At 40.0% G+C, this 17,226-nt stretch overlaps 2 protein-coding genes across 5 annotated transcripts in view; both read right to left on the bottom strand.

The window, feature by feature from the left end:
• Positions 1–5,957: 5,957 nt before the first annotated feature.
• yy1b (YY1 transcription factor b) lies at positions 5,958–12,499 on the bottom strand. 2 transcript variants are annotated; one of them, XM_046373066.1, is made up of 5 exons: positions 11,779–12,499; positions 10,263–10,425; positions 8,639–8,699; positions 7,984–8,142; positions 5,958–7,058 (listed from the first exon to the last, which is right to left on the bottom strand). In XM_046373066.1, exons 1-5 carry the CDS (start codon positions 12,317–12,319, stop codon positions 6,876–6,878), a joined length of 1,107 nt encoding a protein of 368 aa, XP_046229022.1. In that variant the 5' UTR covers positions 12,320–12,499; the 3' UTR covers positions 5,958–6,875. The 2 variants fall into 2 exon arrangements, with proteins under 2 accessions (XP_046229022.1, XP_046229024.1); XM_046373068.1 differs by having other exon boundaries at positions 10,263–10,413; positions 11,779–12,497.
• A 1,137-nt stretch (positions 12,500–13,636) lies between these two features.
• evlb (Enah/Vasp-like b) overlaps positions 13,637–17,226 on the bottom strand; it is a 42,555-nt gene continuing 38,965 nt past the window's right edge. For 2 of the 3 annotated variants that reach the window (XM_046373065.1, XM_046373063.1), the window contains exons 8-13: positions 17,179–17,218; positions 16,813–16,864; positions 16,129–16,186; positions 15,981–16,041; positions 15,700–15,757; positions 13,637–14,544 (exon numbers count right to left, since the gene is read on the bottom strand). In XM_046373065.1, coding sequence (XP_046229021.1) covers positions 14,507–14,544; positions 15,700–15,757; positions 15,981–16,041; positions 16,129–16,186; positions 16,813–16,864; positions 17,179–17,218 — 307 coding nt within the window. In that variant the 3' untranslated portion in view covers positions 13,637–14,506. The remainder of the gene's footprint in view (positions 14,545–15,699; positions 15,758–15,980; positions 16,042–16,128; positions 16,187–16,812; positions 16,865–17,178; positions 17,219–17,226) is intronic. The other variant, XM_046373064.1, reaches the window with a different exon arrangement.

Genomic DNA, 17,226 nt, shown 5'->3' on the forward strand with positions numbered 1-17,226 from the left:
GCCCAGTGGTCTCCTGTGCCTGACTCTGCGGATGCAGGGAGTATAGAGAAGATTTTGGAGTCATCCATTTTTTATAATGTCAGATTTTGAGTCAACTATGCTTCAATTACCAACAGGATTTTGACAAAGCGGAGAGAGAGAATGAGTGAGCATTTTTCAGATCCCATTAGAAAGTGGAGGAGCTGGCTGAGTGAAGGTCACACACCAGGGGTGCTGACTGAGTGACTTCCACTGTTTGACACGCAGACTTACTAAGTGACACAGTGTCATGCCGCAACACAGACACCAGATTTGGTTTGACGTGAACCCAGATTACTGTGGGCCCCCCCGAGGGGTTTCCCACGCTGAATTAACAGATGCTTCCCCCATTTCCTCTCCTCTCCTGCCGCCGCTCCTCTTTCAGTTACATATGCTCCAGGGTGATGGACGACAAAGAGGCTGGCTGCAGTTTACACCAGACATACCAGGCATCATTAGGAACCATTTTCTGCCCATTTGCCTGATAGCTGCTATCACTTATGGAAGTGATTTGCTCTCTGTCTGTGCACTGAGTGTCCCCAATGATGGATCTCCCATTGATTTGCCGTTGTTGGAGATCACTAAGAGAACAGTACAGCAGCCAAGCAGATGTGCCAGTCAGCTCCCAACTATCTATCAGCTGCTAGTGAAGGGGGGACAGTTTAAGCCTCTTTAAGGATCCCATTCACAGTGACTTACTAAAAGTGCTTATGCTAATCTCGTTATCACTTCAGGCTTCTGGTGACGGAGGACAGGAAGCCGCTGGGAGGTTGTGGGCCACGTTATTTTGCCCATCCATCACAGAAGTATCAACTGGTCCCAAACTATTACATGTCGCTTGTCCATTGCTAAACAAGTTCTACAGCCACAGACACAGACATCCGTGTGGTTAGCGGGCTTTTATAACCAGTTCACACAAGGATTATGAATTTCCTGTGTTTCTCTGTGCTAATCTTATTTATTGCTCAGAGTGATCTCATCTAAGTGTGCTTGTTAAGTGGAGATATCAAACCATGGTGTCACATTTAACATGAATTTCATGCTAATTGGGCAAATAAAGCATACACGCTAACACACATGGGGATATGGACAGAAAATAAGAGTACAGTGGCCCCACGGCTATTGTTTGATCAGTTGTCATCCACCACAGCCGATGGGACAGAGCCACTGAGGCTAAAATTGAGAATGTCAGGTAGCTCTTCATAAACAAGGATTTAAAGGTCCTTTGATCTAACTGTAACCACGTCTGACAATGTAGAACCTGCAGGCCAGTAACATCTCAGTCACAGCTGTACAGTCAGTGATTCGTAATGTAGATGAAATGGCTATGCTCTTTTGAAGAGAGATCACCTTTAGTGACTGGGTGGACGTGATGAGGGTCCTGAAATGAAGCATTAATCAAATAAAGGTCGATTTGTGATTGACGTCTGGTGGCTTATGGGGGGATAGACAGGAGGCACAGGGGAGAGAGAAGAGAGAGAAACTGTTGTTGACTACAATGAGAGCCAGAACAGCTACCACCTTCACACAATCTGGCCCATCAAATGCAGCAAAAGAGCATCTACTGTATGACAGAAACACAGAGCTGTAACTCAAAGCACAACAACTAGAGGCTGAATGCAAAGTGAGTGATGAGCACAACCTGGTCACTAAGACTGGTGGACACAGACAAATCTGGCAACCGAAAGAAGGGCGACCGAGTCTGTTGACCAAAAGCAACACAAAGGCTACTCTGTAGCCTGTTTAAAAACAGAGGAAATGAGTTCTTTGCCAAAATAAAAGTCGACACACTCTCAGACTTCAAAAAACTCTCATTTTAAAGTACAATGTTTTAAGGCCACAACCATTATTATTATTATTATTATTTTTGCTTATTAAACTGATTAGACTACAGCTACTGTGCATTATGGGAGCATTCATAGTGAATTATAATATATTCACAATGCTTTATGACTACACTCATAAACACACATAATGCATTCTAATGCACTGTAAGAACAGTCATAAAACATTATAGATGTGACTTATAATGAACTATAAGATTAAGGGTTTTCTTTATCCCCCAGTCTACACTATCTTCCTAAAGTTCTTCTGTTTCCCTGAACTCTACCCTTCTGTCAATCATTGATTACAAGTAAATCAAAACTGTACTCAAGTACAGTACTTGAATGCACTCATTTAGTTTAGGTGTGACAAATTCCCAACATCTTCAAATTGCCTGTTTTGTTGAATCAGCAGTTTACATCCAAATATATTTAGATTTTATATTATAATTTGATATAATACAGAAAAAGCAGCAAAATCTTCACCTTTGGGAAGTTAAAGTCTGCATTTTTGGCTTTTTAGCATAATAAATGACTATAGAATAATCCATTAATGATTAGATGGTGGTTCATGTATATTGTGTTTTTATCTACACCACATTTGCCCTTTTTTACATTATGAAATGTGACTTACACTGTAAACCTTGTGCAGCCCACTTTAGTGACAGTGTAGTTAATCATGGCTGTGCAGATGAAGCAGTTCTGAGTTTGACAGAAGCATGGAGGAGAAAGGTGTGCACAGATAGAGGGAGATTGAAACTGAGGCAGGGGGAAGTGCAGAAGCTGGTCTATATATAGGTAGAGAAAGACTCAGACTTAGACTCAGTGAGAGAAAAGAGGACTGATAAGGGGACCAGAGGTGAAAAAGAGGGTGAGACATAGAAAGAGCAGGAAACTGAAAGACGCACTACAACCAGCGCTGTTCTTTGGTGTGATACTTGAGCAAACAGACAGAAATAAAACTCAAATGGCTTGACATTTGAAGCATTCCAAGACGGCCTTCACATGTGTAAAGAGTGTTGTACACGGCTTGAAAATCTGTTGTAGTGATGATGACAGGGTGGAGCGTTGTGCTCTATGTCTGTAGTGGCAGTCCTGGCATTTAGGGGGTACCTCAGCCTCTCTCTCTCTCTCTCTCTCTCTCTCTTTCTCTCTCTCTCTCTCTCTCTCTCTCTCACACACACACACACTTTTGCATGCACTCACACACATGCTCACTCTCTCCTCTGTTACCTTGGCAACATATTTTCTGCATGGAAATAGCATCTCTTGCTGTGCTCACTGCAGAAAAAAAATGGCACTTCGAGATATTTTAACATGTCCAGAGCAGATTTAAGTTCAGTGATATGACCTACAGATAGGGAGGAATTGAGTTATGCCGTTCTGCATGCCTTACCATCAAATTGGCTGTGTGATGGAGCAGTGAAGGAGTTAAGCATGATAGTCCCTGACAGGCTTTCACCATAACTGAGGATGTAGTGGAAGATATATGCACGTATGATTCCAGTTGTACAAATCTGTGTTTGCAGAATACTCTTTAATTGGCTTAAATATGTGTATCTTGCATTATATGAAGATAGAATTCAGTGTTTACACTGGTGGTTGTTTGCTTCAGGATTTATTTACATCCAGCAACATGTGACTATGTATTTCTTGACAAGCAGAAAAATCCCTGTTGAAGTGTTATTATAAATGTAAAATAAATAATAAACCACAGAGGGCTGAGGGGAGATCTGTAAGGATTTTCTGATTTAGTCTCCACTTACAGATGAAGGGGTTTAGTGCAGCAGCTGTGGGTAGCTCACTGCTGTGGCTGCCTGGTATGCTTCAGTGTGATAAACCTTTGTTTGCTCACCACCAGTGCAGCATATAAGGAGGCAAAGTAATGAAAGCAAATCCAGGTGTCAAGACTGTAGACGAGTTCACACTCAGTTGCAAATAAGCTTCGACTTATGGCCAAAGATGGGAGAGAAAGTAAGAAAGGGAGTAGCATCCAGGTAAACATGCAGCACAGAATTAATAATAGAAACACACACACACACACACACACAAGCGTCTTGATTCCTGGGAGAGAGAAGCCATAATGAAATAAGCATCTGAAAGAGAGCAGGTGTTGGAGGCTTGACAGACTTCAGCTGCATAACAAGTAGCGCATTTACTCTCCCCTGCCTTTGTCAATCAAAACAACCAATCCTGTGAATAAATGCTGCCTTCGAAAAAAAAAAAAGAACAAAAAAAGAAAGAGACCCCCAAGTGGAATCATGTCTGAATCAGCCTTTACATACTCTCACTCTCTCCCTCAGACACACACACACACACACACACACACAGGGTGGACTTAGACATCACTCCAGTCAAAGTTGGTCTCAGACAGAGGTACAATGCATCTGGCTCTGAATTTCAAGCAGCAAGTCTGAGCTGGTTGGAGTCTAAAAAAATCCAATAAGACATCAAGAATGCACTGGAGGTAAATCAATGTGTTTCCTCACCAGAAACACAAAGTAACACACCTCCCTTTGGTTTTTCTCTTGGATCATTCTGTGTGACAGGCAGCGAGCACGGGAGTTTTTTTCTTTTAAAAAAGAGTCTCTTCACATCATATTTTACTGAACACACAGCAGCTTAATGCTGACTGTTACATGCACCGCCTGGGGATCAGCACCATGGACAGCACCATCACCTGGGTAAAGTCATTGGAGTTTAGTGCCAGAAGGGGGCAGTGCCGAGAGGTGGTCTGGAGATTGCAGCAGGATGACCAGGATCAGGCCAAAGAGCAGGATCTCAGCAGGATGCTGACGGAGACGGTTGAGTTAATCCCGCTGGCTGAGCAGAAACAGGAATGGACTTATGTGTAAACTCCAAAACTGCAAGCAGCTGCCCATGGAGGAAAGGGAGGAAATTTCACCGAGCTGATCCAGCTTTGAGAAAGTTTGTTAACCTGAGTTAAAAATATATGAAGACTGACACTGAGGGTTTCACTTTTATGTTGAACTTCCCTGAAAATGCACTTTAGGAGGCTTGTGGTATGTTTACCAACCACAAGAGTCAAGACTCTGAGGGTGACTTTCTCAAAAAAACAAGCAAAAATGTTAAACGTTTACAGATTCCAGCTTCTCAACTCTGAACATTTTTTTCCAGTCTTCAAAGAAACAATTAATATCAAGGATTCAAAACAAAATACTTAAAAGATGTCCATTTGGGTTCTAGCAAACTGCAATTAACTTTTTAACTATTTTCAGATTTTTCGCAGGCCAAACATTGAGCTGATTATTGATAAAATAATATGAATAAATGATGATGAAAATAATTATTAGCTTCAGCCCTTGATTTTTGTGATATTGCACATCTACCGCAAAACCTATGTACTTCACACTGCTGCTGATTTTCAATGCGATCATTGATGAATCACTGAACGGGTCTATGGGCACAAGCCAGGGAGATATGACTACTAATATCTCTGGTTGGTGAGTCAAAGGTCTCCAGAAACACAATGAACCATGAAAATCACAAAGACAGTTCATGAAATCCATTGGTGAGAGAAATATTTAGATCATTGCTTACACCAATCAGCCACAACATCAGCACCGCTGACAGGTGAAGTGAATAATATTAACCACCTGTTTACAATGCAATGTTTTGCAGGGAAACTTGCTCTTTTGCACACACCCCCTAACCCGTGGCCCATGTCAGTGTTACAGTATTATATCATTGCCATTATTACTGATGTATTAATTGTAATGTTGTAGCCGGCCTGGAGCTAATGTAACTGCTTTATGTTGTGGGGATATGAATCCATAACAACAGAGCATTATTTCATAAACTGATCACATGTGTGTAAAATAGTTTTTCACAAAAAAGTTTACATTCTGCAAAGTAACCAGTAACATTCAAACAAATGTATTTACCTCAAAAACTGCACCATACAATCAACAAATCCACACAAACATGATGGTGGAAACTAGGGAATGTTGCGCAAAAACATTTGCATGATTATTTCTGACACAGTAGAATTAATGTTAATAATGGGAAGGCTAAAAGATGATACCCATTGTGCATGAGTAGGAATTTCTCTAACAACAAACACTAGTCAACCAAAATGATACGCTTAGTAAAAGCTTTTGTATATTTCGTCAGGGTTGGAATGACCCATTTTATTGTGGGCAGCTGTGATACATGGGTGTAAATAGCAACAAAGGAAGTTAATGGTTCACGTCTGTACATTACATTCTAACAAAGAAAGTGGTGGTCTCGCAGTCAATTCAATGTACGCTTCAGATACTTCGAGATGCGCCGTGAATAAGTTCGCAATACTCATTCATGTGTGTAAAGACAGTTCATAGAAAATATAAAGCAACTCATGACTAAAAGTTTAATTGGTTAACACTTTAAATCACACCTCTATCTATGTCTACGTAATTTCAGTACAGCCATACAATACAAGTATACAAGGTTATTTTGTGGTTAGAGAAAAATACAACCAAAGGTATGGAAATGCAAACATACAGCTGTTTTCAAACTTCTCATACATGTGAAACAGGTCACGCTGGGGTCTTTTGTATCATAGGTACGATCTCATAATGCAGAAGGGAGGAAAAAAAAATCACAATTTTACTAAACACAGCCTGAGTCAAGTGTACAATATGCACACTCAGGGAAAATAAAAGCTATGTGAAATAAAAATACTAATAGATTGCTGCTTCTCTCCCCACTCAGGTAAAAATAAGTCTCTGATGTTTGTCCATGAGTTCCATCTTCTGGCAGCTTGGTGCCACTGGAGAAGCAGAGGGACTGTGTTGGCCTGGGCTTCAGGGAATAGTCACTGTGTTCCTCAGCCAATATGATAGCAGAAGAAAGGGGATGCAGGAAAACTAGCTGAATTTCAGTGTTTTTGAGTCTTTCAATCTGTCAGACTTTTCCATATAAATCAATAAGTCTCAAGCTTTTCATTCCGTCTTTTAGAGAGGTTTCACGTGTGTCGCTAGGATATTCTTTGCCACCCCCCATCGATGTTGCTTGACGCTGGTGGATGGGCTCTCATTGGTTATTTTTGGCTTTGGCGTGTGTGAGAATATGAGACTTTAAGTTGGTCGACTGCGCAAACTTCTTATTGCAGCCGTCAAATGGGCAGACATAGGGTCGGTCTCCAGTGTGGATTCGCACGTGTGTGCGCAGGTTGAAGTCCAGAGAAAAACGTTTCCCACAGCCTTCAAAGGTACACTAAAAGAAATCAGAGGAGCAGACAGTCAGTCCTCACACTTACCATAATATTATGTTGACCAAATGAATGTTAGCATTCACATTAAAAGCATTTGCCATTTTCCTTATCATGTTAAAGTTAAACATTCTCTTCAATTTTTCATAAGAGTAAGCAGCCAAACGCATAACATTAGAACAAATCAACAGCCTGATCTGAAGTTTCCATTATCATACTTCTGCTACTAGCACTAATTAGCTTTACACTGCAAAACTAAAACATTACTGATTCTCTTTTTCAACCATTTGCTGAGAATGCTGACTTTTCACCTGCAGTAGCTTCAGTCTTTCTGGACGATATCGTGTATGCAGCCATCAAATGCCTCAAACTTACAGTATAACATACAAACAGCATATCACACATTTTTTTTTCTTCTTTCATGTTACGAGCCAGGTGTAAAAATTGTTAACAAACCTATGGGGCATGCATTACTTAATTAGACAACCATTCACACTTGTTAGTGTAAATTCTGCTAGACACAGTTCAACAGCTGTGGGCCAACAATGAAAAGACTGCTTTTGTCTGCCTTGAAATTAAAGAATCATTGTTTCAACAATCTGTAGGAAATGTGTCAAGAAAGCTTGACAGGCACAGCAAAAGTAAATAATGTGGTTTGGCACAGTTTACGATCATGCAAAGACTCAAAATGTTACCAGCAAGCCAACCAGGCGATGAACTTTCATTTACCCTTCAAACACAAAGTTTTGCTGGTGTTTGGTATTTGGTGGGTGATACATTTTGAACGCCATGAGCCAGAAATGACTTATTATCCAATTCTCCTTAGCTGGAATTTGTCTTAAAACTGCGATGGGCTTATATGCTTAAAATGTAAAAATAGTGCAAGTGTATCAGTGTGTGGGGGAGCATGAAGTTCGTCCAGATGCCGACCTGGAAGGGTTTCTCCCCTGTGTGAACAAGTTGGTGACGTTTGAGTTTGGAGCTCTCGACGAACGCCTTGCCGCACTCAGCGCAGACGTGCACGCGGGGGCCATGGGTGTGGAGGTGCTTCCTCATGGCTGAGTTATCCCTGAACATCTTTGTGCAGCCCTATGGAACAGAGAAAGTGCGGCACAGAGTTGACAAACAGCACAGATAAACAAAACACGTTAGGTTCCTTGCAGCTGGCTTGTTAACTACTAAGTGGTGCACTGAAAGGTTTTTTGTTTCCTTGTACACAAATATAAATGTCAAGTGTTGCCTGCATTTTATGTCATTTTCTTAAATCAGGTTTAAAGTGTGAAATGAAGTGGAGCTGCCTCTATTTTTCCCTGAAGTGGTAATGCACTGTTAACAGCTTCACACTCCAATGACAGGCTGCAAATTGAGCAAATGAAACCCTGTGCATTAGCTAAACATGTAGAGTTCAAATAAGATTCGATTGCTCTTGTATGTTAATCAATACACTCAAGCGCTTTCTGCACTTTAATTAACCTTGACAAAAATGTTCATTTACACAAAAGCAACACTATAAAACTGTCCAACTATGAACTCTTATTTTAGCAAATTGGTGCCAAGATTCCTTCAGGGACGTCATTAAACTCACTTTATGAGGGCAAGCTATCGTCCGCGGAGCATCGTCCTCTTTGACTTTCCTGGGTTTCATCCTGTTTAGAAAGCAGAAAAAAAAGAGATATCGTGTCATCTACTAGTCCAGTTATTTTTAACTTGGATTTTTTTTCACCTCAATCAATAACCAGTAACCATACCCACTCAACATTTCACCCCAAGATGAACACATTAGCTAGAAAGTCAGAAGATTCTATGAAATTTTTATGGTAAAAAAATGACATAACGCCCACTCACTGTGAGCTTTCACTGGTCTCACTACTTTGCATTTAAACGACCTGCGATTATAAGGCGACTCACAGTTTGTTGATTAATTTGCAACAAATTTAATGACCACTAAAGTCATTTGTTTTGCAAGGGCATCAAAGTGTCACTGGCTATGGCTTCTCAAGTATTAATATTTGGTGTTTTTTTTTCCTTATCTTTGTGACTTAAACTCCAGGTTGGACAAAACAACAATTTATCATTAGGTTAAATTGGGTTTTATTATAACTCTGATTAGACTTTTTCACTGTTTGCTGACATTTTATAGACCAAACAATAAAAAATAATGAAACTAACTTTGAAGTTGAGGGCTCTTTTCATTCCTTGGCTGTTATTTGAGTTATGTCTATCTACAGATTGGCATATTACAACATGACATTTTTTGTATCCCAACAAATATGCTCCCAATCATCCAGATGGTGGTGATGTAATAATCAGTTTTGGAAAGGTCATCCACCTCCCCTTCTAAAGTTACAAGTCCAGTTCAATGAGCTCTACAAAAAAGCCTCTCGGACCATAACAATCTGCAGTGATGGCTTTTTCGCTAATTTGTGGAATCTGAAAAACAGTAAAGTGACATATACCTTCTCATTTTGATTTGATTTATCAACATCAAATTGGGTATACAGCACTGCAGGATGAACATAAACATTTTTCATATAAATGAGCAGGATAGGTTAAAAGAATTATGGCCACCATCAACCAAAAATGTCCCAATAGGGCGGGGCTTTGTAAGAAAACGGCCCAAAGCACATTAACTATTTATCCAATCATCATAAACACTGGTACATATATTCAGGTCTTGTGCTGAAATAGACCAACTGAACTATTTTGAGGGTGACCCACAGGCAATGCAACAAATGCAAAAAAAGTATATATCTCACAACTGGCTGTACAGATTCTTTCAAAAATCAATAATCAAACTTCAGGGATTTTTTTTCAGAATTTTCACACCACATTTTGACAGTTGCAAGCGCTTAAGTGTTTACGTTTAAACAGACAAAAATATCCCAGTTTGGATATATGATGTCACTGCCTCAACTTGTGAAAATGTGTGCAGTATTTCCCTGCAGGGCCAGAGTCATAAAGAAGCTTGTTGTTGGTGCTTGTGGTTTTAATTTTAAGCACAAAGGGGCTTGAACTCACAAACATGTTCTTTTCTTTTTTCTTTTTACTGTCTAATTAATATTATTATTTATTGCACACTGGTCTTTTGGCACATACCTAACAGTACCTCACTATCTATCTTTCTGAGCTGTCCACAATTAGAGTTCTTCTTAGGAAACATGTGTGTTTACATTTGGGGACAAGGGATGCAAAGACCCTGACACACTCACCTGGCAAACTCAGCCAGCTGTTTGGGGTCTGAAAGGTCGATGCCCGGGATGCCACCAGGGGGCAGCTTCTTCCCTGTCATGTACTCTGAGTAATCTGGAGGGGAGTTCTCCCCGACGATCTGCTCCTCCACCACCGACTCATGGTCAATGTCTTTATTGTCATCTAGAAACACATTACAGAGACTGAACCGATAACATACTGGTATTGCCTAAGCTACAACTCTGAGGGAGCGCAAAAACACCTGCAGCTACCTGGCCAAAAGGTTATATTAGGAGCCACATTATTGTTGCATAAGTATTTTTACATTAACAGCAAAATGATCTGTTTCCATTAATCATTTCCCTTCTACAGCTCAGAATTTGAAGGTCTTTACGCTGTAAAACATTAACATTAACAAATGCCCACACTTCTAAACGACATAACAAAACTAAACATTAAACACGTACAGAATAAACAGTGGAAAATGAAGCAGGGCTGCGATCGATAAAAAGAAAAAATAATAATCATCATCATTTCAACTACGGTTTTACATAAATGGGAGAGCTTGGCTTCATGGGCACTCGAAAATACAAAAGTACAGAAAAGAAGATGGAAATAAATCTAAACCACAATGTGGAGATATTTGTTCTAAATTTATAAAAAAATATAATTTGTCAAGCAGAGACAAGAGACCTGAGTCAAGCAGCCTCCTTCAAAAGAGTGTAAAAACACGAAGCCAAACTCTTGAATCCTACTTTTAAACAACCAGCAGAGTGCACTAAAAATAGCACCGGAAAGCTGCTGCGTCCTGAAAAACAACACGGATCGATATTGATACGAAAACATGTTGAACAGCGTTTCTTCGCGTAACTGGAGAACAACATGAACAATCTCAGACTATATAACCTCTTGGTTGATAAACCGTTTTACAGTAATGATGGATTACCATCTGGTCACTATCACACTGCACGCAGTAGCTACCATCAGTGTGCACAGAGGCAGTCGCTAGCCTGACGCAGACGTAAAGCTGTCTGGTGAACTACCACCGACAGCAACCAGAGCTAACTGCTAAACGTTTTATTGGCTTAACGGTATCTGGCTCGATAATTCTCACATATTAAACTTCCGCATGCTTTACACAACCCTCCGGTGCTACAGCGGCTACCGTTGAGCCCCACCTTCACCCTAGTTTTGAGGCCTGCTTACAATTCAAACCCAGCTGTCTCTATCTCCCCAAGCACCGCCGCCATCTCTGCCCGACCGCGACTATCGCCATTTTTTCGGGGCCGCCGCCATACTTACTAGTCTCGGGGAATATGGCGGCGCCCAGCAAGACCTAAAACATGGCCTCCCTTCAAAACATAAACATTTCACTGTGGTACAATAGCGTTTTGCATCGAAACTTGCAACATTTGTCGCTTTTTACAGCGGTGCAACGGACCACTCCAGGAACTAGTCTGGTGCAGCAGGACAACGCCCTGGCAATGAGGCCTCATGCAATGGCTAACAACTGACAGACAGGCTAACGTTACTTACCCGATGCCCACATTGTAACAGAAAATTCCCCCTCCAGTGTCTTTATTTGCACCTGCTTCTGTTCCCATTTTCTTCCGCCAGCCTCTGCACCACTTAAATAGCTCTTTTTGCCCGCTTTCTTGCCACCAGTGCCGCCCCCCCGTTTCACCCGACCCACCGAGCTCTTCCCAGCCACAGTCACCAAAGTCTGTTCGATATACTCGTCCTCCACCCCTGGAGCCGGTACCGGGATGAGGATCTGGTCCTCGAACCCACTGCCGCCGTCCGTATGTAGGTCCGAGTCATCTCCACCGACCACCTCCTCTCGAGTCTGGACCAGGATCACCTCCTGGTGATGGTGGATCGAGCTCGGGTCGTCCGTGACCAGCGGCTGGAGCGCGATCATGGGTTGCCCGTCGTCGTCGTCGTCATCCCCGCCGACCACCGTGGTCTCAATAGTCTCCACCGGTATCGTTTCCACCTCTATCTCGTGGAGCTCCACGATCTCGGCCGGCATCTCCGAGCCGTCTGTCTCAATGTACAGCGTATCTCCTGATGCCATATTGAATTCCGCCAGCTTGTCTCTCTCATTCACGCCGTGTTGTGCTCCTTTTTGGACCTCACAAACACACTCACACACCCCCAGCTCTGCTCCTGCCGCTGTCTATTCTCCCTCTTCTTCGATAACAACTCTCTTCACTCCGTCCCACGCCAGTTCTCGTCGCCACTATGCTCTCTAATACCAAAACATCGCGAGACTTTGGTGAACCAAGCGATACTAGTTCTGCTGGTTGTTTGTAGCGGCGATGCCAAGGGGGTTCCCTAACTTTGTTGAAATTAAGTTTAGTTCCGTTTGTCACAAAATCACACATATGAACACATTAAAAATACATATTGGTAATGAGGTGAACATCTAATCTGAGTGATATTCTAGAAATTAGAGATGTGACTGTTACTGAACTTGACTTGTGCTATAGATTTGCAATTAATCAAATGATGAATTTGCCCATAAAATGTTCAAAAGTGCAAATATCCATCTCAAGCAACTAGATGCCAACATTTTGTGACAGAATAAAGGTGGCTAATGCAGACCAGAAGCTCAGAAAATTAAACAAAAAGAACAAGAAAAACTTTGCATGTATAACAAACGTTTAGTATCTTTTAGTACAATTCTTATTGACCTTGATTAAATGATTACTTTTATTGGTTGGTCCTCACTGGTTTTATTTGAATATTTTAATAGGTCAGAACAACGGGAATCCTAGAGAGTTTTTGACAACAAAGTGGAGTTAATTAGAATTTGCAGCTTTAATTATCAGTCTGACCTCAAGTATATAGTATCTATGATTAGACTGACATAACCACGGTCAAACATGAAACCTATAGCTGTACTGGCTGTAACATATATTGGTGGTCAATTAAAGTAAAGAACTGCTGCTGCCCTGTGTCCTCACCTCAGTCAGTGATATATGATGCAGAAGTTTCTCCCTTGAACAGCACCAGGATATTTTAACAGCATCCTACATGGTGTGCAACACCCAGATAACACAATAAGGTTGCACAGAAGCAGCTGAGATGTTTCACACTCCCCTTTGTTGCACCGCCTGACGTTTATAGCACCTATTCAATAAGCACGTTTTATATTGAAAAAGAAAAACTGAAAAGAAAAATTAGTCAGACAAAAGCAGCAGACAAGTGTCAGAATAGCACCCAAACGGACACAAAAGGAAAGAGACGACCTCATTTATCCAAGACATTGTTCACAGTTTTATTTGAATGCATTTTAAACTCAGTGTTTCTTTTTTAGTTGTTGTTGTCAAACCAGGAAGCACTTTGTCATAAAAGGAGAGAATAAAATGAACAATACTTCACCACATCCTTGCAGCCAATAAACATTTTATTAACAACATGATCACAAATACTCTGGTGTATTATTTATTTTTTTGTTTGTTTATAAGTTTGCAATATCCAAAGAAGTTAATTCCACCTTCGGTTTCAGGTCAGAGCCTGTTTTTTTTTTGTTTTTTTTTCTGCCATAGTTCATCGCATAGCTGTTTTGGTGAAAAGGATAAAAAAAAAATTAAAAAATGATCTATGTTAGATGAAGAAAAAAGAGGATGTGCTTGCAACTGTATCTAAAACAAAAACAAATGAAAACGACAAATATAAAATACAAAAGGCTGACATAAAATGATGTGCAATAACAACATTAACATTATCATTACTATCATATGCTCATTATCATTTCCTCATTATTACCATTGCATTCACTACACTACTACTACTCATAAACATTACACTGACAATCGTAAAAATGATAGTAATAATAATGAAAATGATAGTAATAATAACAAAAACATTTAAAACAAACTTGAAAAAAAGTGAAACAAATGAAATCACAAGAGTTTTATCCGTTTTCCTTTAGGCCGAGGACAGAGGGGCAGACTGGGCTGACAAACAGACAGAAAATGTTAAGAAATCAGAGTAATCAGTGCGAGAGTGTGCCCTATTCATGTCCATCTCTCCAAACAAACAAACCGAATGTTACACACAAGTCTGAGGTGTTACAGCAACGTTGCTGCATTGCTTCAACACCACAGCTGAACAGGATGTGTAGATGTCACAGTTTGGGCCTCCGGTCCTGACTTCTTTTCCTCCTCCTCCTCTTCCTCCTCCTCAGGGCCACAGCAGCTGCTGCAGGGGCAATGTTTCCAAAAGGTGGTTCATGTGGGAGGGTGGCTCTGAAAGATTATGTCGTGCTAATTCGACTGAGTTCATGTCTAATGGCTGTAAGCAGAGTGGAGAAAACACAGGCACAAAGTTAGGTTGGTAATACAGGTTAGACTGATAATATAATAGCCTGTCTCCATTGTCCTTTAAAGGGGGTGGGAGTGGGGTGGAGGGTGCTGGAGTGACAAGTTTTAGGCCAACTCCATGAAGTTCACTTTAGTCATCACAAGTCATGTGAAAGCAGGAGGGAGTTTTCCAAAGTCTGAAAAATTAAACCCCATTATGTCATTGTGATGTCCTCAGGTTTACCTCGAATTACACTTGAGATTTGAAAATTTAACAAAAAATCCTCTGTTACAAACTTGGATGTTTGAATGGCAGGCAGGGTGACAGAGGCTATCCAAGTGCATTATTGAAAATGTAGGATGCAGAGCATTTTGAAGCTCAATAAAATTATTATTCAAGCATCAAGACTATTTTGTCCTGTATTATCATTGCTATTATATGTGACAGTTTTTTTTATGTTGTATTATAATATATATATCAAGGTCAGTTATATATATAATATTATATAGTTAACATACACTGCACATTGAAGTTTCTGGAATGTGCAGTAGTATTTATTCAATTCATCTGCAATGTATTATCAGTATGATCATATTATTGTATTAATATATATGTATTTGTGAGTTAATATAATAATGTAGGCACTGAAGACAACATTATTCAGGAATTTTTAGGTCTATATGAACAAAATCTAATATACTCTATTTTCTGCTCTTGACACGTCATTTTATTATATTTGGAGAATCAATTGGTTACATTATTTGTAATTATGCTACATTATTACATTATTATTATGCTCTTCAGAATCTGAAACATGTGACTCTCACCAATGTCATACACATAAACAGTCTTATAATGTCAGTTCTTCAGCACATATTTAACTGGAATTGAAACTGCATTGTTAGTTATTAAAATGCTGCTTGCATATGTAGTGTAGGCTTTCATGTATTCCACTTCCATGTTCAGGTTTCCGGGACTCTAGTGCACCCTAGTGGTCATAGCTGTACATAACTACCTATCTATAATTTCCATTGTCCCACTGGTTGGATTTCCAATTAAATATTCATTAACTTGAATTAGGAGACAGTGTTTCTAAACGTTGATTGATTATGCCTCTTAAGTGTTTCAAGAGCAAATTAAACATACCATCAATTATTTCGTCCTTCACTTTGTGCAATTCACGAAACACCTCATCCAAGATTTCCTAAGGATGCACAAATAGATAACGTCATTGTTCATAATATATGCTGTATTTCTTTACTTACTGTAAGAAAATGCTGTACACAGGAATGAAAAAAGCATTTTACCTGTGTAATTGGAAAACACATGATTTTTGGACAATAGTGGTCACGTGCAGAGGATTGAAAAAACACACAAGTTTCGTCCACATTTTGGTAGGTGTTTAGCGTTAAGCGTGTGTTAATTACCTGTTTCATTCTGTCAACGTCTAACGAGTCTGTGTCACTGCCACCCCCTGCAGGCCGTGCCCTGCATTATAAAAACAATCATACTCTGTTAGATTCACTGCAGCTGCTGTGCTTCACAGACTTTAATCCAGATACTTCCAGCTCTCACCTTGAAATAATTGACCTGTCTGCAGAGTTAGCTCTGTCCCACGGCTTCTTTGCACCATCTAGACGACAGGAACGGGGCCAGACAGACAACCAGCAGCGATTTATTGACATTTCAACGCAAAATATTCTCATACAGATAGACAGACAAAGGAAGATACTGGTGAGAGGAAGACAGACACTCTCCAGTCATCATGATCACCTCCATCACAACTACCACTCATCTTCCTTTCAAGAGTTACTGCAGTGTTTGCTTAATTTCCTGCATTTCTCACTTAACATTTTTATTATCCTAGCAATATCATATTGTTTAAAGTCCTATATTTAAAGTAGAAGTACATAATTATGGTATTATGAGAAACACAAATCCCCTGTGAGTGACATATTATCACATATTATGCAATTAGTCTGACAATCTAGATGTATTAATGTGGAAGCAGCATTATTTACTTGTTGTAGGTGTATTGATGAAGCTAATTTTAACCACTTTGGGGAGTTTATTCCTTAAAAATGCATTGTATTTTGTATGTAAAATACTGTTCTGCAAAATAATAGTGACTATAGCTTAAACCCTGTTTCTTCCACTGTTAGTCAGCTGTGTATATATGGAGTCTATAAGAGATGCCCAAACCATACAAAACATTGGGTGAGGTTGTAACAAAGTGACTGTGCTCAGTTTTAATCCCACCTGTGGCATTCTGCCCACTCCGGGTGCTGGGTGATGGAGAATTTGGGTCATCCTACAGCAAGACACAAAGATGAATAAGCATTATCATAATCATTAGAGACACTACTGTTTGAAACGGATATTATGTCAGGTTATTTATTAATCCCAGGTTTCTTTATAACTGATTTCTTTGTAATTTTTTCCCATTGCAGTTATTATTATCATTGTGTTTTATCAGTTTGCTTCTATGTTTTAATCACTATGCAAATAATAATTACAATACCTCAAAATAACAACAGTCACTTCAATCATGATCCTAATCATCTTTACAAATCACAGACACCAGTTTCTTGAACTGCAAACTGTCAGTGTTTTCCATTCACTCACATTTTGGCTGTCCTCAGGCTTCTCTGAAGCTGCTTTCCTTCTGGGGGG

This window comes from Scatophagus argus, chromosome 19 (assembly GCF_020382885.2).
Source record: "Scatophagus argus isolate fScaArg1 chromosome 19, fScaArg1.pri, whole genome shotgun sequence".
NCBI lineage: Eukaryota > Metazoa > Chordata > Actinopteri > Scatophagidae > Scatophagus > Scatophagus argus.